This window comes from Rhinolophus ferrumequinum, chromosome X, assembly GCF_004115265.2.
Source record: "Rhinolophus ferrumequinum isolate MPI-CBG mRhiFer1 chromosome X, mRhiFer1_v1.p, whole genome shotgun sequence".
In the NCBI taxonomy this organism is placed as follows: domain Eukaryota; kingdom Metazoa; phylum Chordata; class Mammalia; order Chiroptera; family Rhinolophidae; genus Rhinolophus; species Rhinolophus ferrumequinum.
The window spans coordinates 19,369,934-19,393,806 of NC_046284.1; the positions used below are offsets into that span (position 1 = coordinate 19,369,934).

A 23,873-nucleotide genomic window follows, 5' to 3' on the forward strand; every position below is an offset into this window, starting at 1 on the left:
TGACAGTCTATTCAATAAATGGTGCTGGGAAACCTGGACAGACACATGCAAAAAAATGAAGTTGGACCACCTCCTTACAACATATACAAAAATAAATTCAAAATGGCTTAAAGACTTAAATGTAAGATCTGAAACCATAAAATACCTAGAAGAAAATATAGGAAGAAACTTCTCAGACATTACCCGGAGTAAGATTTTTATTGATATATCCCCTCGCTCGAGGGAAGTAAGAGAAAAAATAAACATGTGGGATTATATCAAACTAAAAAGTTTTTTCACAGCAAAGAAAACCATCAATAAAACAAAAAGGGATCCTACTGAATGGGAAGAGATATTTGCCAATGATATATCTGATAAGGGATTAATATCACAACTCTATGAAAAACTCACTCAACTCAACTCCAAAAAAACAAACGACCCAATTAAAAAATGGGCAGAGGACTTGAAGAGACATTTTTCTGAAAAGGACATACAGATGGCAAACAGACATATGAAGAAATGCTCAACCTCACTAACCATCAGAGAAATGCAAATAAAAACCACAATGAGATACCACCTCACCCCAGTCAAAATGGCTATCATCAATAAATCAACAAACAACAAGTGCTGGCGCGGATGTGGAGAAAAGGGAACGCTTGTGCACTGTTGGTGGGATTGCAGATTGGTGCAGCCACTATGGACAACAGTATGGAGGTATCTCAAAAATCTGAAAATGGAACTACCCTATGATCCAGTAATTCCACTCCTAGGTATCTATCCGGAGAAATCCAAAACTTCAATTCAAAAATCTTTATGCACTCCTATGTTTATTGCAGCACTATACACAATAGCTAAGACATGGAAACAACCAAAATGCCCATCGGTAGATGACTGGATTAAGCAACTGTGGTACATTTATACAATGGAGTATTACGCAGCCATAAAGAAGAAAGAAATCTTACCATTTGCAACAACATGGATGGACCTAGAGAACATTATGTTAAGTGAAATAAGTCAGACAGAGAAAGATAAGTACCATATGATCTCACTTATTTGCGGAATCTAAAGAAAAGAATAAGTGAATGAACTAATCAGAAAGAGTTTTGGAGACAAAGAGGAAAAACTGAGGGTTGCTAGATGGGCGGGAGGGATGGGGGGTGGGGGGGAGGGTGAGGGGATTGGAGGGCAGTCGGTGACCACAGGATGGCCACGGGGTTTGAAAATTAATCTGGGGAACGAAATTTAGTGGTTACCAGAGGGTAAGGGGGTTGGGGGGTGGGAGATGAGGGTAAGGGGGATCAAATATATGGTGATGGAAGGGGAACTGACTCTGGGTGGTGAACACACAGTGTAATTTATGGATGATGTGATACAGAATTGCACACCTGAAATCTATGTAATTTTACTAACAATTGTCACTCCAATAAATTTAAAAAATAAAATTTAAAAAAAAAATGAGTCATGGGGGTGTAATGTACAGCATAGGGAATATAGTCAATAATATTGTGATAGCATGTTACAGTGTCCGATGGTTGCTGGACTTATGGTGATCACTTCTTTAGATATATAAATGTTGAATAACTATGGTATACACCTGAAACTAATAAAATACTGTATGTTAGCTATATTTTAATAAAAAATTTTTAAAAACACATTTTTCTTTTTTCTTTTGTGTGTGTGTGTGTGTGTGTGTGGAGCAGTTGCAGAGAGGAAGGAAAGCAGAAACTAGCCACAGAGAAGAAAAAATGTCACTAAGATCATCTCTGGTAACAAAATAATTTAAAATATATATATGTGTATATATACTCATATAATATACACATGTAGGTGTGTATATGTAGGTTTACATATATATACATATATATACATATATATGAATATTTACATTTCCCACCTTGAAACTACTTATTCTTTATTTCACAAAGTGCTTACCTAAACCATTGAATGTTGGTATGAGGCATGGACTCCAAAATATAATCCCATCTAGAAGCCCACTTGATATTTTTGCTTTCCTAAAACAAAAATATAAAATCATATGGCCAAACTTTAACTGAACTTTTGCTGGTTATAATACTAAAACAGACAGATAATTTATCCTCCATTCTTTACTTCTAACTTCATGAAATTATGAGACCCACCAGCCATTTTTATCTTACTTTATTTACTGATATTCTACCTCACTTTGGAAAGGGACTACAGAGAAAATAATTTTAGCTTACTGCTGTTCAACAGCAATAGCACCTTTTTATGACTCTTTTTCTGTAACTCTAAATCCACCCCATTCTTCATTTCATTTTGTCCGTACCACATTGTCATCTTAATTGCAACTTTAAAGGTATACAAAGAAAGACACATGTAATGAGAGTCACTGTAGTTTTGCTTGTAAATTTAAAAACCTAGAAAGAACCAAACATGCCCACCTGAATGGGAATAAACTATGGTAATCCATGCTAAGAAATACTATGTAACCATTAAAAGAATTAAGTGAGAAGCACGGGATCCCAGGCGGAGCGGAGAGCGCAGGGACCGGGGGTAGGCTCTTCCCTGCTCCCACGGCTGATTTCTCCCGCCGGGAAGGCGGCGCGCCCTGCGGCGGACGGGGGCGCAGTCTCCATACCTGGGCCCCTCCCCCCCGCCCTGCTCTCCCAATCCTACCCCGCCCTTCCAGAGACTGGGACTGGAAACCGCGGTGCAGCCCCGCTGTGCCGGGCGCGCACAGGAGCCCAGGCGGAGCGGAGAGCGCAGAGACCGGGAGGCGGGCTCTTTCCCTGCGTCCCGCGGCTGATTTCTCCCGCCGGGAAGGCGGAGCCCTGCGGCAGACGGAGGACACAGACTCCATACCTAGGCCCCTCCCCCGCCCCGCTCTTCCAATCTTACCCCGCCCTTCCAGAGACTTAAACCGGCCCCTGATCCGAGAAGTGGTATCTAAGGCTCACGCTTTGGGAAGCCTGACGGACAGCCCTGACCCAGGCAGACTGGGCAGTGTGCGTGATTTTGGCTGCGCTAGGAGAGAAGAGACGCCTCCACCCCCAGGCACCACCTTTTCTGGCCTGCGGGAAGAGGGCGACACACGGCTGGGCTGGGAGAGTGAAGACCCCTCCATCTCCAGCCCCCACCCTTCCTGGCTTGCCTAGGGTGGGGTGGGTGCAGCTGCCGAGACACACCCGGAGATCAGCAGTGAGGCAGGCGCAGCTCTGGGCTTTCAGCAGATCAGAAATCTCCTGCCCGCACTCACACACACACACTGAAGAGGTGCCTTAAGACTCAAGAGTTTTGGTCACGTATCTGGTGGTGCCACTCTCAGTGTGCATTTGTGCAGGCAAGGGCAGAAATTGCGCTGATATTGTAAAAACTATCATCCAGACCCCTCAGGCCCACGCTTTTAAGTCTGCAGTCCCAAAGTCTCTCTGGACACCAGGTGACCGGCTCTGCCTGCGCAATAAGCAGGGGGCTCCTTGGTACAGCAGAGAACAACCTGGACATTGCTTGGTGGGCTTAGGCCGAGACTGTCGCTGCTTTTTGTATTGCTTTGTTTTGTCTTGTTTTGCTTTGTCTTTATATCTTTGATATCTTTGCCTCTGTCGAGTGGGGTTATCAGGTGGTTTTGCATGTGAACGTATTTGATATTTTTCTTTGTTGTTGTTGTTGTTGTTGTGCTTGGTGATTTGCTTTGTTCTGAAACTGCCCTGCCGGGGCCCAGCTTGTGAGGCACGGTCAGCAGATCAGAAATCTCCCGCCCGCACCCATACACACACACTGAAGGAGTGCCCTAGGACTCACGAGCTCTGGACAAAGGACTGGTGGTGCTCCTCTCGGTGTGCATACGTGCGGACAAGGGCAGAAGCTGCACTGACTTTGTGGAGACTATCATCCAGACCCCTCAGGCCCACACTTTTAAGTCTGCAGTCCCAAAGTCTCTCTGAGCACCAGGTGACCTGCTCTGCCTGCGCAATAAGCAGGGGGCTCTTTGGTACAGCAGAGGACAACCTGGTCATTGCTTGGTGGGCTCAGGCCGAGACGGTCGCTGCTTTTTGTTTTGCTTTGTTTTGTTTTGCTTGGTTTTGTTTTGCTTTGTCTTGTATCTTTGATATCTTTGCCTGTATCGAGCGGGGGTTATCGGCTGTTTGTTTTTTGTTTTTTTTTTTTTTTTTTTCCTCTTTGCTGTTGTCGTTGCTGCTGTGCTTGGTGATTTGCCTTGTTCTGGGACTTCCCTGCCGGGGCCCAGCTTGGGTGGCACGGGACTCGGCATATCTGGGGGCCAACTCCAGACCAAATCGGAGTGCAGCCGGGTTTGACCTGCAGGTCACACACCTAGAGGGGGTTCTCGGCAGGCTCTGGAGCCCATAGAGGCCAAATCACATTGGGGTGGTCAACCCTCACGCAGCAGAGTGCCCTGCGGGGGGCAGAGCCAAGTCTCACGGCAGGTCAGCCCAGGAGTTGACCCCACCTGCTCATTAGCGGGAAGCAATTAAAGATCTTCTTGAACGGGACAGTGTACACAACACAAGACTCACCTTTGGAGCACACGCAGAGGAGGAAGACGTGGTGCGAGTCAAATATAAAGGACACATACTACATAAGATAACCTAGCAAGAACTAAGAACTCTAGGGGATCTACCTAATATATCAAAATAAACACAGTCAGCCAGAATGGGGAAACAAAGATACACGTCCCAAATAAAAGAACAGAAGAAGCTTCCACAACTGGAACCAAATGAAGCAGACGTAACCAACCTCTCAGAGACAGAGTTCAGAACACTGGTGATAAGAATGTTTAAGGAGCTTAGAGAAGACATAAAGAAGGATGTAGAAATCATAACAAACGAGCTTAGAGAAAACATAAAGAAGGATGTAGAAATCATAACGAAAAACCAGTTGGAACTAAAGAACACAATTACCGAAATTAAGAACTCACTTGAAGGAATTACCAGCAGGCTAGATGAAGCAGAGGATCGAATCAGCGACTTAGAAGACAAGGTAGCAGAGATCACCCAAACGGAACAACAGAAAGAAAAAAGAATAAAAAACAATGAGGATGGCCTAAGAGACCTCTGGGATAACATCAAGCGCAACAACATGCGCATCATAGGAATACCAGAAGGTGAAGAGAGCAAGCAAGGGATTGAGAACATATTTGAAGTAATAATGTCTGAAAACTTCCCCAACCTGATGAAGGAAACCAACATACAAGTCCAGGAAGTGCAGAGAGTTCCAACCAGGATTAACCCAAACAGGTCCACACCAAGACACATTATAGTTAAAATGGCAAAGCTTAAAGACAAAGAGAGAATCCTAAAAGCAGCAAGAGAAAGACGGAGGGTTACATACAAGGGAACTCCCATAAGACTATCAAATGATTTTTCTACAGAAACATTGAAGGCCAGGAGGGAGTGGCAGGAGATACTTAAAATGATGGAAAACAAAGGCCTACAACCTAGATTGCTTTATCCAGCAAGGCTATCATTTAAAGTTGATGGAGAGATAAAGAGCTTTCCAGAAAAAAATAAGCTAAAGGAATTTATTACCACCAAGCCAGCATTGCAAGACATACTAAAAGGTCTTCTGTAAATAGAAGAAAGATCAAAACAACCTAACTACAAATTTAAAAATGGCAATATCTATGTACCTATCAATAATCACTTTAAATGTAAACGGATTAAATGCTCCAATCAAGAGACATAGGGTGGCTGACTGGATAAGACAGCAAGACCCTTGTATATGCTGTATACAAAAGACTCACCTCAGAACAAAAGACACACACAGGCTGAAAGTGAAGGGTTGGAGTAAGATATTTCATGCAAATGGAAACGAGAAAAAAGCTGGAGTTGCAATACTTATTTCTGACAAAATAGACTTTAAAATGAAGAACATACTAAAAGATAAAGATGGGCACTATATAATAATAAAGGGATCGATCCGACAAGAGGACATAACCCTAGTAAACATCTATGCACCCAACATAGGAGCACCTAAATATATAAAACAGGTACTGACTGACATAAAGGCAGAGATCAACAGTAACACTATTATAGTCGGGGACTTCAACACACCTCTGACCACAAGGGACAGGTCTTCCAGACAGAAAATCAATATGGAAACAACAGCCTTAAATGATACATTGGACCACTTGGATTTAATCGATATTTTCAGAACATTTCACCCCAATGCTGCAAAATACACCTTCTTCTCAAGCGCACATGGAACATTTTCCAAGATAGATCATATGTTAGGCCACAAAACAAGTCTTGATAAATTTAAGAAAATTGAAATCATACCAATTGTCTTCTCTGATCACAATGCTATGAAATTAGAAATGAACTACAGGAAAAAAACGGGAAGACACACCAATTCATGGAGGCTGAATAACTTATTACTAAATAATGAATGGGTCAAGCAGGAGATCAAGGAAGAAATCAAAAGATATTTCGAGATAAATGAAAATGAAAACACGACGACCCAAAATCTATGGGATGCCGCGAAAGCAGTCCTAAGAGGGAAATTCATAGCTTTGCAGGCCTACCTAAAGAAACAAGAAACATCACTAATCAACAGTTTATCTTCACATTTAAGGGATCTGGAAAAAGAACAGCAAAATAAGCCCAAAGGGAACACAAGGAAGGAGATAATAAAGATCAGAGCAGAAATAAATGAAATAGAAACCAGAAAAACAATACAAAAGATCAATGAATCCAAGAGTTGGTTCTTAGAGAAGATAAACAAAATCGACAAACCTTTAGCCAGACTCATTAAAAAAAAGAGAGAGAGGACCCAAATTAATAAAATCAGAAACGAAAGAGGAGAAGTGACAACGGACACTGCAGAAATACAAAGAGTTTTAAGAAGTTACTATGAGCAACTATATGCCAACAAATTTGACAATTTGGAAGAAATGGACAATTTTCTAGAGGCGTACAACCTTCCAAGGCTAACTCAAGAAGAAACAGAAAACCTGAATAGACTGATTACCACCACGGAAATTGAATCAGTAATCAACAGTCTCCCAACAAACAAAAGCCCTGGACCAGATGGCTTTACAGGTGAATTTTACAAAGCGTTCAAAAAAGAATTATCACCAATTCTCCTCAAGCTCTTCCAAAAAATCCAGAAGGAGGGAAGACTCCCAAACACTTTTTACGAAGCCACTATCACCCTGATCCCAAAATTAGACAAAGACACCACAAAAAAAGAAAACTACAGGCCGATATCTTTAATGAACATAGATGCAAAAATCCTCAACAAAATATTAGCAAACAGAATTCAGCAATACATTAAAAAGATCATTCACCACGATCAAGTGGGATTCATCCCTGGTATGCAGGGGTGGTTCAACATCCGCAAATCTATTAATGTGATACACCACATTAACAAAATGAAAAATAAAAATCACATGATCATATCAATAGATGCAGAAAAAGCATTTGATAAAATCCAACAGCCATTTATGATAAAAACCCTTAAGAAAGTGGGAATAGAGGGATCTTATCTCAACATAATAAAGGCCATATATGACAAACCCACAGCTAACATCATACTCAATGGGGAAAAGCTAAAACCATTCCCCCTAAGATCAGGAACAAGGCAAGGATGCCCATTATCTCCGCTTCTATTCAACATAGTTCTGGAAGTTCTTGCCACAGCAATCAGACAAGAAAAAGAAATAAAAGGCATCCAGATTGGTAAGGAGGAAGTAAAGTTATCATTGTATGCAGATGATATGATACTATATATAGAGAACCCTAAAGACTCCACCAAGAAGCTATTAGAGCTGATAGATGAATTTAGTAAAGTGGCAGGATACAAAATTAATATTCAGAAATCAGTTGCATTTGTATATACCAATAATAAAACATCAGAAGGAGAAATTAAAAAAACAATCCCATTTACAATCGCTCCAAAGACTATAAAATACCTGGGAATAAATTTAACCAAAGAAGTAAAAGATCTATATTCAGAAAATTATAAGACACTGATGAAAGGAATGAAGGAAGATATAAATAGATGGAAACACATATCATGTTCATGGATAGGAAGAATTAATATAGTTAAAATGTCCATACTGCCTAAGGCAATATACATATTCAATGCAATTCCTATCAAACTGCCAACGTCGTTTTTCACAGAAATAGAACATATAATCCTAAAATTTATATGGGACCATAAAAGACCCCGAATAGCAAAGGCAATCTTGAGAAATAAGAACAAAGTGGGAGGTATAACAATACCTGACTTCAAATTATACTACAAGGCTACAGTAATCAAAACAGCATGGTACTGGCATAAAAACAGACACATAGATCAATGGAACAGAATAGAGAGTCCAGAAATAAATCCACGCCTATATGGCCATTTAATCTACGACAATGGAAGCAAGAATGTACGATGGAGTAATGACAGTCTATTCAATAAATGGTGCTGGGAAACCTGGACAGACACATGCAAAAAAATGAAGTTGGACCACCTCCTTACACCATATACAAAAATAAATTCAAAATGGCTTAAAGACTTAAATGTAAGGTCTGAAACCATAAAATACCTAGAAGAAAATATAGGAAGAAACTTCTCAGACATTACCCGGAGTAAGATTTTTACTGATATACACCCTCGCGCGAGGGAACTAAGAGAAAGAATAAACATGTGGGATTATATCAAACTAAAAAGTTTTTTCACAGCAAAGGAAACTATCAATAAAACAAGAAGGGATCCTACTGAATGGGAAAAGATATTTGCCAGTGATATATCTGATAAGGGATTAATATCACAAATCTATGGAAAACTTACTCAACCCAACTCCAAAGAAACAAACGATCCAATTAAAAAATGGGCAGAGGACTTGAAGAGACATTTTTCTGAAAAGGACATACAGATGGCAAACAGACATATGAAGAAATGCTCAACCTCGCTAACCATCAGAGAAATGCAAATAAAAACCACAATGAGATACCACCTCACCCCAGTCAGAATGGCTATCATCAATAAATCAACAAACAACAAGTGCTGGCGCGGATGTGGAGAAAAGGGAGCGCTTGTGCACTGTTGGTGGGATTGCAGACTGGTGCAGCCGCTATGGAAAACAGTATGGAGGTATCTCAAAATTCTGAAAATGGAACTACCTTATGATCCAGTAATTCCACTCCTAGGTATCTATCCGGAGAAATCCAGAACTTCAATTCAAAAATCTCTATGCACTCCTATGTTTATTGCAGCACTATACACAATAGCTAAGACATGGAAACAACCAAAATGCCCATCGGTAGATGACTGGATTAAGAAACTGTGGTACATTTATACAATGGAGTATTATGCAGCCATAAGGAAGAAAGAAATCTTACCATTTGCAACAACATGGATGGATCTAGAGAACATTATGTTAAATGAAATAAGTCAGACAGAGAAAGATAAGTTCCATATGATCTCACTTATTTGCGGAATCTAAAGAAAAGAATAAGTGAATGAACTAATCAGAAACTGTTTGGGAGACAATGAGGAAAAACTGAGGGTTGCTAGATGGGCGGGGGGAGTGGAGGGTGGGGGGGAGGGTGAGGGGATTGGAGGGCAGTCGGTGACCACAGGATGGCCACGGGGTTTGAAAATTAATCTGGGGAACGTAATTTGGTGGTTACCAGAGCGTAAGGGAGTTGGGGGGTGGGGGATGAGGGTGAGGGGGATCAAATGTACGGTGATGGAAGGGGAGCTGACTCTGGGTGGTGAACGCACAGTGTGATTTATGGATGATGTGATACAGAATTGCACAACTGAAATCTATGTAATTCTACTAACAATTGTCACCCCAATAAATTAAAAAATAAATAAAAAAAAAAAAAAAGAATTAAGTGAATCTATAGGTGATGACATGTTTATGAAATAGCATTAAATGAGGGGGAAAAAGTGCAAAGATTCCATAGGAAGAGTTCATTGTCCCCCAAAAAATAATATACATATGTTTTGGATGCAAACATCCTTCTGTAAGAATAAATAAGAAAAAATAATGGTTATACTTTTGGAGGGAGAGGCAAGGAATTAGGGATGGTAACGGAAGGGAGAATTTTACTTACACCTTTTTTATATGGTTTGAAGTCTTCACCATATACAAGTATCAATATTATTATTTAAATTGAACTAAAAGTCAACTTGCTGCACTTCAACCCACCAACTCCACCTCCTGCAAATAGGTTTATTATTGGGGTATTTTGTTTACACTGTTCAACTTAAGTCATCATGTCTTATTGAATACACTAATATTTTACATTTTGTATGTTAAGTATTTTGAGATGTTATAGCAACAAGTTTATAAAAGACGTTTGGTTTTTAAGTATTATAGTTTCAGTACTGAATAAAAAACAAGAAAATACTATTACCAATCAAGCTGTTTCTGCTGATGTCTGATCAAATTCAAACTGTCAATAGATTTCTTATAAAATATCCCCAATATATAATGATTTTTTTTTTTTTTTTTTTTTTTTTTTTAATATTTTTTTTATTTTTTTAATTTATTGGGGTGGGATCTTAACTGGCAATCTTCAATAAACACTTAAACCATAAATGTAGTTATTACCCCTCAAATCTATGACATGTTCTTAACAACAGGAAAATGCTGGTACAGATTGACTAAGTTGTTTGAAATGACTTATTTAAAATTGGGTGTCTTTAGGTGCTTTTTTCTGAAGTTTGGGGTACGTTGTAAAGAAAGTCATGTACACTGCTTTAAAAATAAAACCCAAATGATAGGTTTTAATTTAAATGGGTTTTAATTAAACATTAGATTTAAGTCAAAACCTGCTGACCAGGTAATCATGGTTAACATTATCAGTGACAAGGCAGGTTGACATCATGTGCCTCCTGACGTGAGGTATCACTTCTGCAGTATTCCTGCCAAGAATGAATGGCCTGAGGCTGATCACGAAGAATCATCAGACAGGCCCAGGCTGATGTTGTTCCTACAGAATGTAAAGTCTGTACTCTAAAATTTTTTTTTTAATTTATTGGGGTGACAATTGTTAGTAAAATTACATAGATTTCAGGTGTACAATTCTGCATTACATCATCTATAAATCCCATTGTGTGTTCACCACCCAGAGTCAGGTCTCCTTCCATCACCATATATTTGATCCCCCTTACCCTCATCTCCCACCCCCCACCCCCCTTACCCTCTGGTAAACACTAAACTATTGTCTGTGTCTATGAGTTTTTGTTTCTCATTTGTTTGTCTTGTTCTTTTGTTGTTTTTGGTTTATATACCACATATCAGTGAAATCATATGGTTCTCTGCTTTTTCTGTCTGACTTATTTCACTTAGCATTATACTCTCAATATCCATCCATGTTTTCACAAATTTTCCTATATCATCTTTTCTTACTGCCGAATAGTATTCCATTGTGTATATATACCACAACTTCTTTATCCATTCATCTATCGAAGGACATTTTGGTTGTTTCCAAGTCTTGGCCACCGTAAACAAAGCTGCAATGAACATTGGAGCACACGTGCCTTTATGTGTAGATGTTCTCAGATTTTTTGGGTAGATACCCAGGAGAGGGATTGCTGGGTCATATGGTAATTCTATTCGTAATTTTTTGAGGAACCTCCAGACTGCCTTCCATAGCGGCTGCACCAGTCTGCATTCCCACCAACAGTGTATGAGGGTTCCTTTTTGTCCACAGCCTCTCCAACACTTGTTACTATTTGTCTTGTTGATGATAGCCATTCTGACTGGGGTGAGGTGATATCTCATTGTGGTTTTTATTTGCATTTCTCTGATAATTAGTGATGGTGAGCATTTTTTCATATGTCTATTTGCCATTTGTATGTCCTCTTTGGAGAAATGTCTCTTCAGGTCCTCTGCCCATTTTTCAATTGGTTTGTTTGTTTTTTTGTTGTGGAGTTTCATGAGTTCCTTGTATATTTTGGATATTAGCCCCTTATCGGAGGCACTGTTTGCAAAAATCTTCTCCCATTCAGTTGGTTGCCTCTTTATTTTGTCGATGGTTTCTTTTGTTGTGCAGAAGCTTTTCAGTTTCATATAGTCCCATTCGTTTATTTTAGCTTTTACTTCCATTGCCTTTGGAGTCAAATTCATAAAATGCTCTTTGAACCCAAAGTCCATAAGTTTAGTACCTATGTTGTCTTCTATGCAGTTTATTGTGTCAGGTCTTATGCTTAAGTCTTTGATCCATTTTGAATTAATTTTGGTACATGGTGACAGATAGCAGTCCAGTTTCATTCTTTTGCACGTGGCTTTTCAATTCTCCCAGCACCATTTATTGAAGAGGCTGTCTTTCCTCCATTGTACATTTTTAGCTTCTTTGTCAAAAATTATCTGTCCATATTTATGTGGTTTTATTTCTGTGTTCTCAATTCTATTCCATTGGTCTATGAGTCCGTTTTTTTGCCAATACCATGCTGTTTTGATTATTGTAGCCCTGTATGTACTCTAAAAATTTTAAGGGTAGGAAAGACAGAGAAAGACTAAAGAACTAGTCTAGACTAAACACAACATGTAATCTTGGAAAGGATAGTAAACCAGAAAGGGGAAAAGTGACAATGTTGGCCAGCTGGTGAAAATTTGAATGAACTTGGATCGTGTGGTATTGTGACACCAATATTGATCCCTGATTTGGAGGACTGAATTGCAAAAACCGCAATTACTTTTGCACCAAACTAATAGTTATGTAGGAAAATGAGCTTTTTGGGGGAAAGACACTCTGGAGTGTTTAGGGGTGATAGGATATTCAGCTTTCAAAAGATTCCAAGGAGGACTAATGATGATGGACACACAGGGAGAAGAGTTAACAATGGAGCAAATGAGGTAAATGTTAACAATTGGAGCATCTGGATAAAGGGACTATGGGTTTTCTTTGTACTGTTCTCAAACTTCTTCTATCACCTGAAATTGTTTCAAAATAAATTATTTTTAAAAACATACAAGGAAATCAGAATTTATATAACTGATAAATCCAAGCATAAATATTCATTGCATGAAAAGACTTACCTTAACCATTCTATTAAAACATTGTTCCTATTCATTGCCTTAAGCAAGTTAACTCATCAAGTCTTAAAAAAAGATACTTTCAAATATGCACCATGACGTTTGGATTTTAAATACAAAGAGAACCTTGAAAATCTGCAGTTGTTAAACCAAATAGTTTTTGCACCCAACATTGCCATCTGCTGGAAATAATAGGCCATAATATATATTACTCTTACCTAAGAAAATAAGAAATTATTTTACAATCCTAAGGCACATTTGAGAACAAAATGACAAATTCAAAAAAAGTTAACTAAGTAGTGGAACCTATTTTTAATCCACTTAAAATGAATTAGAGTTTCAAAATCTTTTATAAGACAACAATTCTCAAAATATCACTTAAGGTAAACAGATCTTTAATGTTGTTTATAATGGAGTCACACGCAGTAAAAGCAGAAATATAGGATTTCTTGATTCATGACACAATAATATCCCATAATAGGTTTCACTCAGTAAAAATACACAAGAGTCTCAAAGAATCAAGCCGACAGGCAACTTGAGCTTCTGCTATCCGGTTGCTTTTAACAGAGGGAGCAACACCCCCTAGTGGCCATAATAAAAACGTGTGGGGATACTCCTGACGTTTAGCAGCATAGTATAATATCGGTCGTCCTGCAGTGCACTGGGAGACCCACACAATGAATTAAGAACTTCCAAATGCCCCCATCCAATATTCGTGTGAGTAAAAAACTACTTATGACTATCTGCTCCTATATTCTAATTTCACTTTACAGGTAAACAAAGTTTTTTACAGTTTTAATATACATTGGTTTTTCTCCCCCCAGGAAAGGAACTACCATGTCAACTGAGGAAAAATGGTACTATGTTTGGCTTGAAACTTTACCAAAATTGACCAACATTTTCAGAAAGTCATGGCATCACTTGGAAAGATGTGGTATTTGAGCCAGGGAGGTAAACATTCTTTTATCCATCTGTATTCATGGGTTTCACGTTTACAATGATGACACACACAGGTGAATGGATCTGATGGCTGAAATATATATTTATTTTACTAAAAGTTACTCTCATTTTTCGCTGTGCTGTACACCTGAAACTTATATGATATTATATGTCAACTATACCTTAATAAAAAAGAAAAATAAAGGCTCTTGCAAAAAAGTTTATTTTTATTTCTCCTTTATATTATAATTAGGGTGTTATATTGATCTTTGTTGTAACTATGTGTATAGACAGGATTAATTAACTAGTATCTATTAATAGAGTTTTATAATAGTAAAGGAAGAATTACAAAACATTTGTTATTAAAAGAGGATATCAATCTAATGGGGTTGAGAACCACCAATCCAGTTCAACTCTCTCAACTTATTTATTGTGGGGAAACTGAGGTTCAGGGAGGAAAATGAACTTGCTCAAGGTCACAGTATGAATTTGTGACAAACCAGCACCAAAATTTTCAGATTTTCAATCCATACTGCCTGAAAATAAAGAATGCATTTTGCAAAAAAAAAAAAAAAAAAGGCAGCTATACGAGCATACCCCAGCACCTATCAGCTGACACATAGAGTACATTTATTGTCTGTTGATGAATGAATAACCAAATGAAAAAAACTTGTTTCAATCAGACAAGTTTATTCACTGTTCCCCACATACACCGCACACATTCTTACCTGGAAAGCCCTACTGATGGTTCCTCTCCCAAATCCTAAAATCCAGGCCTCTTAACTCAGTCTATCGGCCTTCTCAAAAAGCCTCACACACCTCTATCCCTTCTATCCAAATCATCTTCAGCATCCTTCAAGGCCCAGCTCAAGGCTCCTCCCTTATAAAGCTTTCTTGGCCAATTCACCCACCATAATTCCTTCCCATTCTAAACTCACACCATGTATTAAAGAGACTATGTTAAGAGCCTGGATTTTGCAATCAAACTAATGTAGGTTTATAATCGTTTACATTTGTGACCTTGGGCAAATGATTTTATCTCTATGAGTCTCCGTTTTATTTTATATAAAATGGAGATTTGAAATAGTACCTGCCTTTAGAGGACTTTGTGAGAAATAAAATTAAACTAGATACTTTATAAAAATTCCCATGCTAGGCATATAATAGGCACTCAATAAATATTTGTCATATAAATGGGTGAATAAAAGGTCTTCACTCAAATGTTAATCTTTATTACCATTCCTCAATGACTTCTGAACAAAATTGTTATAAAAACTCCAAACTTTATACCCATTTGGGAACATGTATAATTTTCTGAAAACATAAAGTGCACAAGATGCTTAATTAAAAAGCAAAAATACAAAACTTTCTAAACTAAGAATTACTGTATTGCCTCTGAACCTTTCTGTGACCAGGGCTCAGGCCCACAACTCAAACAATGATCACAGGCTCTGCGCCCAAACAGCACTTTGCAGGTGGCTGCACTAAGATGGTAGAGGCCAGGAAGATGGAGCTCACAACTGAAGTGGCTGAGGAGCCACAGCTGCTGCCTGGCACTGACATCTGTAAGTAGTTTGACATGTGCATTGAGTTCGGCTTCCTGTCCATGTCCTCCCGCCCCATTCCTTTGTCAGGATTGTACCCACCCCTCCACCTAGAGAATGTCTTTGCGTACCAGAGGTACAGGGAAAGCTTCCATAGTCTGCAAGAGGGCGAGACAATGTAATTCACCCAGCCAAGGGCCTGCAACCAATTCATGTCACAGGACCTGCTGGGATTTCTTGTATTGGGAATGAGAGACAGTAAAAGGGGGAAAACACATAGAAGAAGCGCAGACCAAAGGGGACAGGCGCTGCACATGTGGAGGTCTAATTCTTTGCCAAGACGGCAGCTGCTAGTCACATGTGGCTATCTGGCACTTGAAATGTGACTGATCCTAAGCAAAATGAGCTGTAAGTGTAAAATACACACCAGATTTCAAAGACTTGGTACAAGAAAAAGAATTTAAGATATTTCTTTACAAAAAAGTACTATATAAACACTGTATTCTTATTATTAAATTTGTTTCTCACAGGGGTATGGGTTAGAAGTTCTGACACTACTTTGCATATATGCTAGGGCTGACCAAATAAGTCAATATATCATAGATGATGGGAACCAGGTTTCTCACTGTCAGAGAAATAAATTACAAATAAGAAAAGGAAGAGGGCTGGTATGATTGCTGCAGTACTGGATTACAGTCAGAGATATCAGCATGAACTCATGTTTATGTATTTAATTATCTACTTACTTATTTTAATACTTTCCAGTTTGCAATTAGCAAATAATCTGTGGGGTGATGCTTTGCCACTATGAGAATAACCAGTTTCCCCAACATTCATTCACCTACAATTTTAACATCCATTGATAAAATTGACCTGAATCAATTATTTAATTGGAGGGTGAAAAAATCGTGATTTTTCAATTTCTGTCATTCCCAATGAAGCAATTCAATAAATGATGATTAGGTACCCAGTCATAACCCATAATATAGTTTAAGTTATTTTATAGCTACGTTTACCAACATATAGAGCTTTGTTTCTCATTTGTCCACTGAAATTTCAGACTATTTTATGTTATCAGTTCAATAGGATTTTGTGAGCCACTCTAAGACATAACAACTATGCACACCTGGGATACCTAAAGTGGAATCAGCAGTGCAATACAAATGTTACTCCAGAAAGAGAACTCCATAGTCAAATATGGTTGTCAAATGCTGAGTGAGACTCAGTCAAAAGGTTTCTTTATTAAGAGACATTTAAATAACTTACTAATATGCTTTGTGAAGCTGAGAAAGGAGACAGCAGAAAGTAGCATTTTCCAAACTTATTTGACTACTGTTCTAAGGAATGCAGTTTGGAAAATATTGATATATACCATTATTACTGGATTAAAAAAGCATTTTCAGTCCAAGACAGAAAATAAAGAAATAGTACCATTAGAGATATACATCACCACTCTTCCTTGCACCTTACCCTCCAACTAAAACAGCAACTTTCTAGTGTTCAGGTAAAGAATATTGTGGCTTGGTGCATCCTCACTGCTTAATTCTACTCTCTGCATGCATGAACTACTGTTGTATAAGACATTTGTAAATCAAGTGCTCCTGTATCTGAGAGAAGGAATAGAAAACACTGTGTATCTACTATGGGCTAGGCACTGTGTTAAATATTTTATATGTAGGCTCACTTATCTCCAACAGCAATCACATGAGGTGACTATTTTATCCCCATTTTTACAGATCAGGAAATATAGGCTCAAAGTAACTTGCCCAAGTTCCCACAGCTAGTAAATGTCAAAGCCAGGATTGAAACTGAGGTATGTCTGGTTCTTTCCATTGTGCCACTTCTGGAAGCCAAGGGACTTCTAAGCACCCTAAATGAGTTTCACTGGGAAAGAGAAATTCCCTCTTCTGGTATAGCTTTCAGGATTTAGACTTGACTACTAAGAAACAAAGGGTTAAGACCTAACCCTACATAAAGTGATTCCCCAAATTCTCCCAGTTGGTATAGGTGCATCTGACCTTGTTCTTCAGCTCTTTTGATAGCCACACTTCTTCCTAAGAGGCAGACATACCACTAACGCCATACCATGTAGGCTCCAGGTATGAATCTGAACTTCAATTTAGATGTGCTTTCCCTTGGCTTTTATTGTAAACATAGGACTCCCTGCATTTAAATTTTAAATAGCCAAACTATTTTGTGATAAAACTATTTTAAGTGATAAAAATGTACAAGGGCTTCAGCCCCTCAATCAACTTCTAATAACAGCCTAGACCTTGAATAGTATTTTCAACCATTAGGGAAATTTTAATTTCTTCAGGGTGTATTTCATTCTTTTCCACCAGAGTACATTTCTGTATTTCATCCAGAGATTATAAAACTGGACTATACTTATTGGACTAGTAAATTGACTATTTTTGCCAATTGTACTTTGGGTAAACTGCAGGATGTAGGATCAAATAATCCTGACCTCTAGCTTGGATGATTCAAAGTACACACACACATTTCTAACATAAACGTTTCTCATTTTCTTTACAGTAACTCTGTAGGCAGAAGATATAATAGACCTTTAATACAGAAAGCCAGAATGGTATAGTGGGAAAACTATGAGTTTTGGGGCCAGATAGACCTGAGTTTGAATATCATTTCCACCTCCTGCTAGCTATGATCCTGAGAAAATTACTTCAGCTCACTGGGCTTCAGTATCCTCGTTTATAAAATGGAGATAACCACTATAGGTGATACATAGGGACAGAAGCAAGGCATCCCCAATCTGGAATTGCTTTCAGAAAAAGATTAGGAAAAAACATGTTATAATGGCTGCTCAGGCCATCTATATAAATGACACAAACCAAGCACAATTTGTAAATGTTTGAAGAGATTTGACATGGAATCCTAAATAAGGTGATTAGGGTATAGTCTCAGGAAAGCACATTTAAAGCTATAAGAAATAAGCTTCAACAAAATCAAGTATAACCAAAGCTGAATCAAAAAAAAATGATAGTCTTAAAAAAAAACTTAAAAGGAACTGAGGGTTGTTAGATGAGCGGGGGGTGGGGATAAGGGGGAAGGTGAGGGGATTAGAAAACAGTCAGTAACCACAAGATGGCCACGGGGTTTTGAAATTAATCTGGGGAACGTAATCAATAATGTTGTAAAGATTTTATAGGGTATCCGATAGACATGTGTCTCATTAGGGAGACCACCTCAGGGAAGATGTAGATGCCTGATCACTGCACTGTACACCTGAAGCTGAACAATAATGAATGCCAACTATAATATTATATATATATGTATCTATATGTATGTATACACTTACAAGAAGTGGAGTACAGCATTGGGAGTGGAGACAGTGGAAATGGAATGGCTCGGTGCGATGTCAGAGAAATAGTGGATGCGGGGCGGGGGGTCCCCAGTGTGAGGGATATAAATGATAAACGTCTAAGTATTACTTTGTCTTGTGCACCTGAAACTAATAAAAAAGAAAGAGGGAAAAAAAACTAAAAAGGGAAATACATAGATCTACATAGTTATAAAAGGTTTTCCCTATAAAAAGGAAAGCCCCAAAGTTAATCTGTTGGTGAAGCACCTCTAATATTGTCCACAGCTAAGAATACCTAACCCATGAATATAAACATCTGGTCCATGGGCAAGTATAGCACTAGAGTGCCATGAAAACTATCTTTTAATACCTCACTTCCCTTTGCTCTGGGGTCCTATGTCCACCAAGCAACTTTCTATTTATTCTATTTATATTTACATTTTCATATATTTTTGTTACAGGCAGATGTAGCTAACCAGCTAACATGAATGTTATGGTCCACTATACATTTCTATTTCTCCATATAAATTAATAAATTGATATTCTAATAAATCAATGCATTGGACCCTTAGGAGTTTGCCTAGTATGAATCTATCTCCCTTTGGTATACTCACAGAATTAAAATTCTGAAGCAAGATTTTAAAAGATTGACAAAAACCTAGTTTTGCTGAGTGTGTGAGGTAACAGCAGATCCTCAGGCTTAGCAACTTTTCTGAAAAATAATTTAGCAATGGGTTATCAAAATGTGTATACCCTTTTACCTAAATGATCTTACTTCTAGGAGATAATCACACAAGTAAAAAATAAGGATGTTCATTAAAGCATTGTTTTTAATAGTTAAAAATTAGACATTTAGGAAAATCTGAAAACATTTATTCGTAAAGACAAGTGTGCTCCAATGTTCATTGCAGCTTTATTTACAGTGGCCAAGACATGGAAACAACCAAAGTCTCCTTCGATAGATGAATGGATAAAGAAGTTGTGGTACATACGCATAATGGAATACTATTCTGCCATAAGAAAAGATGAAATAGTGCCATTTGCGACAACATGGATAGATCTTGAGAATGCTAAGCAAAATAAGTCAGACAGAAAAAGTCAAGAACCATAAGTCAGACAGAAAACGTCAAGAAGGTTATTGATGTGCACTTCTTTCTTTTTATTTTTGTAACCCCAGCATCAGGAACGTAATACGTGCTTATTAAGTATTTGTAGGATACGCATATTCTGATTTCACTGATTTCACTGATATGTGGTATATAAAACTGAAAACAACAAAAGAACAAGACAAACAAATGAAGAAACAAAAACTCATAGACACAGACAATAGTTTAGTGGTTATAGACAATAGTTAGAGGGTAAGTGAGGAGGGAGGTGGTAGATGAGGGTAAAGGGGATCAAATATATGGTGATGAAAAGAGAACTGACTCTGGGTGGTGAACACACAATGTGATATATAGGTGATGTATTACAGAATTGTATACCTGAAATCTGTGTAACCTTACCAACAATTGTCACCCCAATAAACTAATTTTTTTAAAAAAATAGATATTTGAGTTATTTTTATCAATACGGCACTAAGTCAGTCAATTATGACCAGTATATTAAATGTACTATGCACTCAGTAAAAAGAAAGGTGTAGTTCTACAATTATTGACAAGGAAAGATGTCCATGACATAGACATTAAGTGAAAATAGCACATGCAATGTCCCATTTGTACAAAGCTGTATACTTCTTAGCACCATGTGCAGTGTTTCCCTTGTATTTTCTACAGAACATTATATCCTCATGAATTCTGCCATGGTCCATAAAATGCATATTATAATCACCTTCTGAAAATTCACAATGCTTTTTAACATACTGAATAAATACTCTTGAAACCGTTGTGTTAACATTGTTTAACTTAGCATTATCCAGAGTAACCTCATCATAGAATCCTTTTTTCACATATCACTTTTTAAAATACCAAGCAAATATAAATAAAATAAAATAAATCAAATATGAAGCAACTAGTTTCCAGAAAACCCTCTGGGAAGCACAAGCATTAGAGAGCTGATACATGATCCATCAGAATGTTAATAGTCAGTCTATTTGTCTATTTACCTACCAAAAATACACTCTATCTTTATAAAAATAGTGATTTATGAAAGGAAAAATTCCAGCTGTACAAACAACGACTGCCATATATTGAGGACCTACTATTTGTCATGCTAAGGGCTTTGTATATTCTGAAAATGAGGATGAAATGACATGAGAAGAAATCATGCCTCAGAGATCACATGACTTACCTTGGCTCATGCAGGTAGTAAGTGGCCTATCCTCAATTTAACTACAGGTCAATATGTGTGCTCTTTTCACTACACTACACTCTGTCTCTTCCACAAGATATTCTTCCTTTAAGGTTCCATTTGAGTAGCCAGCCAGCCTGCCAGCCTGCCAACACCAGGCGGCGTCCCTGTGATCTCCCGTGTACCTCTTTCACACGTCAATATAAAGTAGCAGAAAGTAAAGTACCTACTACGTTACTTGAAATGTAGTAGATTTAATACAGCAATTCCTTTAATGATTGTCCTTTGAATAGTTTCAACATAAAGAACTTTCTTACTTTGAGATCTTAGCTATGTTATACAACTTTAAACTGCTGAAAAATATTAAAAAGACTTTAATATTAGTGAAATATATGATATTTATATACTTGATTTGGAAAAAAGTTGGGTGATGACATGGAATACTTACTTCAAATGTCACAGAGTAAGTGTAGGTTATATTCAACTTATCTGTATATTCTCCAGGAATTTCCATAGGGGGTCCATTACAAGTTAGGCAGTTTTCATCTGAATGCTTATAGCTAAAAAAAGAGAGAAAAAAAGGGGAGAGAGGGGAATTTTTATATCAAGCTGACATTGTAAATTTCCAATTCATGGTGCTTCAAGCATGTAACAATATCAGACTGAAAAAATAGGCCTTTAATTATATTCTGAATTTTAAAACTTCTTATGATTTAAAATACTTTTGTTTTTAAATGTCCCTAACAACCAAATGAGACCCAATATACTGCACAAAATGTAATACTTAAGAATCTTCTCTTTGCCTGTGGATAGATTTGTGGGTGTTTTTTTTTAATCTATCTATTAGCAAATGGCTTTATTTTTCATCTTTCATCCACTCTCTTCGATATACTAAGCAACTTACCTTGTAACCTTAGCTTTAGGGTTAAAAAATCAAATAAATAAAGCAGAAATCACATTTATAAACACCCAGAAATTTGAGGGCCTACTGTGTGTAAAATGCCATGCTTAGCAATGAAAGGTACTGAGGACGTAATCTATGTAAGCCTTTTGTGTTTGAAGAAGAGAATGGTTATTAAAAACAAGATGGGAAGGGGAGCTGACTCTGGGTGGTGAACACACAGTGTGATTTATGGATGATGTGATACAGAATTGCACACCTGAAATCTATGTAATTTTACTAACAATTGTCACCCCAATAAATTAAAAAATAAAATTAAAAAAAAAATGTCCAAAAGAAAAAAAAAAAAAAACAAGATGGAAAGCAGAAACTAGGAACATTTGAAACTAAACAGGATTGATGAAGCTAACAAATGCCTAGCCAGTAATAGATTCTTATTAAATCACTCGAAAAGTAGAAAAGGAATAAAGGGGAGAGAGAAAAATCCAAAGGAGAAACAGTGATGCTCTATGTTCTCAACATACAATTTATCTCTTGGCTTCTGTCTAAAGAATAATATGTTACCTCTACAAGTATATGCACCATAAAACTATTTGCTCACAACTGTGAAGGTTATTGATGTGCACCTCTTTCTTTTTATTTTTGTAACCCCAGTGTCAGGAACATAATATGTGCTTACTAAGTGTTTGTAGGATATACATATTCTATTTAAAGCCAAAATACATTATGAATTAAAGAAATAATAATTGTTAAGGCTACAGATCAAAATGTAACACTAAAGAGAAAGATTAAATCACTGCAATGCATATCAAGGTTTACTGTTTAAGTATGGGCCTTAAACCCAGTATAGGAAATACCTGCATTTCGTATGAGAGAGATTATGCAGCAAAAACTGTGTTAAGATCTCTAATCAAGATGGAAGACATATTTTAAAACACTGACCTTACATATGGGTTGTATAAGGCCTTATAAGCCATTTTCAGAATGTTGGCTTTTACTCGAAATGAGATGGGAACTCACCAGAAGTTCTGACAAAAGGATTGACATGAAATGACATTTTAAAAGGAATGCTCTGAATGCTGTATTGAGAACAGACTGCTAGAAGAAAAGTATGGCAGCAGGGAGACCAGCCACATTTTTGCAATAATCCAGGTGAGATATAATGATGTCTTAGACCAGGTGATAGTGGTAAAGGTGATGAGAATTGATGGATTCTGAATATGTTGTGAACATAGAGCCACGTGATCTGCCAAAGGATTGGACTGGATATAGGGCATGAGTGAAGAATGATAAAAAGGAATCAAGGGTGATGCCTTGGTCCCGGGACCTGAGCAATTGGAAGGATGCAGTTGCCATTTGCTGAGATGGAGAAGACAACATGAAAAGCAGGTTTGGAAGGAAGATTAGAAGTTCATTTTGGGGCCTGTTAAGTTTGAAATGCCTATTAAACATATTAAAGTGGACATAACAATTAGACAGATAAATATATAAGTCTACAGATCTAAGAGTCATCGTGGTGTCTAACACCATGAGACAGGATAAGATCACCAAGGTGTGAGTATAAATAAAGAAGATAAAAAGTTCAAAGACTGAGTCCTGAGGCGCTCTAACATTAAGATGTTGGAGAAATGAGAAGACTGGTAAGCGACCAGTGAGACAGGAGAAAACCAGGAAAGTATGGCAACCCAAAAGCCAAATGAAATAAGTGTTCTAAGGAAAAAGAGATGATCATGACATGAAAAAAAATCCAATTAAAAATTGGGCAGAGGACCTAAATAGACATTTCTCCAAAGATATAAAGATGGCCAACAGTCGTATGAAAAGATGCTCAACATCATCACTAATCATCAGGGCAATGCAAATCAAAACTACAATGAGATATCACCTTGCACCTGTCAGATTGTTTATTATCAAAAAGAG

At 37.7% G+C, this 23,873-nt stretch overlaps 1 protein-coding gene across 1 annotated transcript in view; it reads right to left on the reverse strand.

The window, feature by feature from the left end:
- LOC117028114 (transmembrane 9 superfamily member 2-like) overlaps nucleotides 1-23,873 on the reverse strand; it is a 121,078-nt gene that overhangs the window by 49,622 nt on the left and 47,583 nt on the right. The window contains exons 7-8 of the mRNA XM_033116281.1: nucleotides 21,501-21,612; nucleotides 1,912-1,991 (exon numbers count right to left, since the gene is read on the reverse strand). Of these exons, the coding sequence (XP_032972172.1) occupies nucleotides 1,912-1,991; nucleotides 21,501-21,612 (192 nt within the window). The remainder of the gene's footprint in view (nucleotides 1-1,911; nucleotides 1,992-21,500; nucleotides 21,613-23,873) is intronic.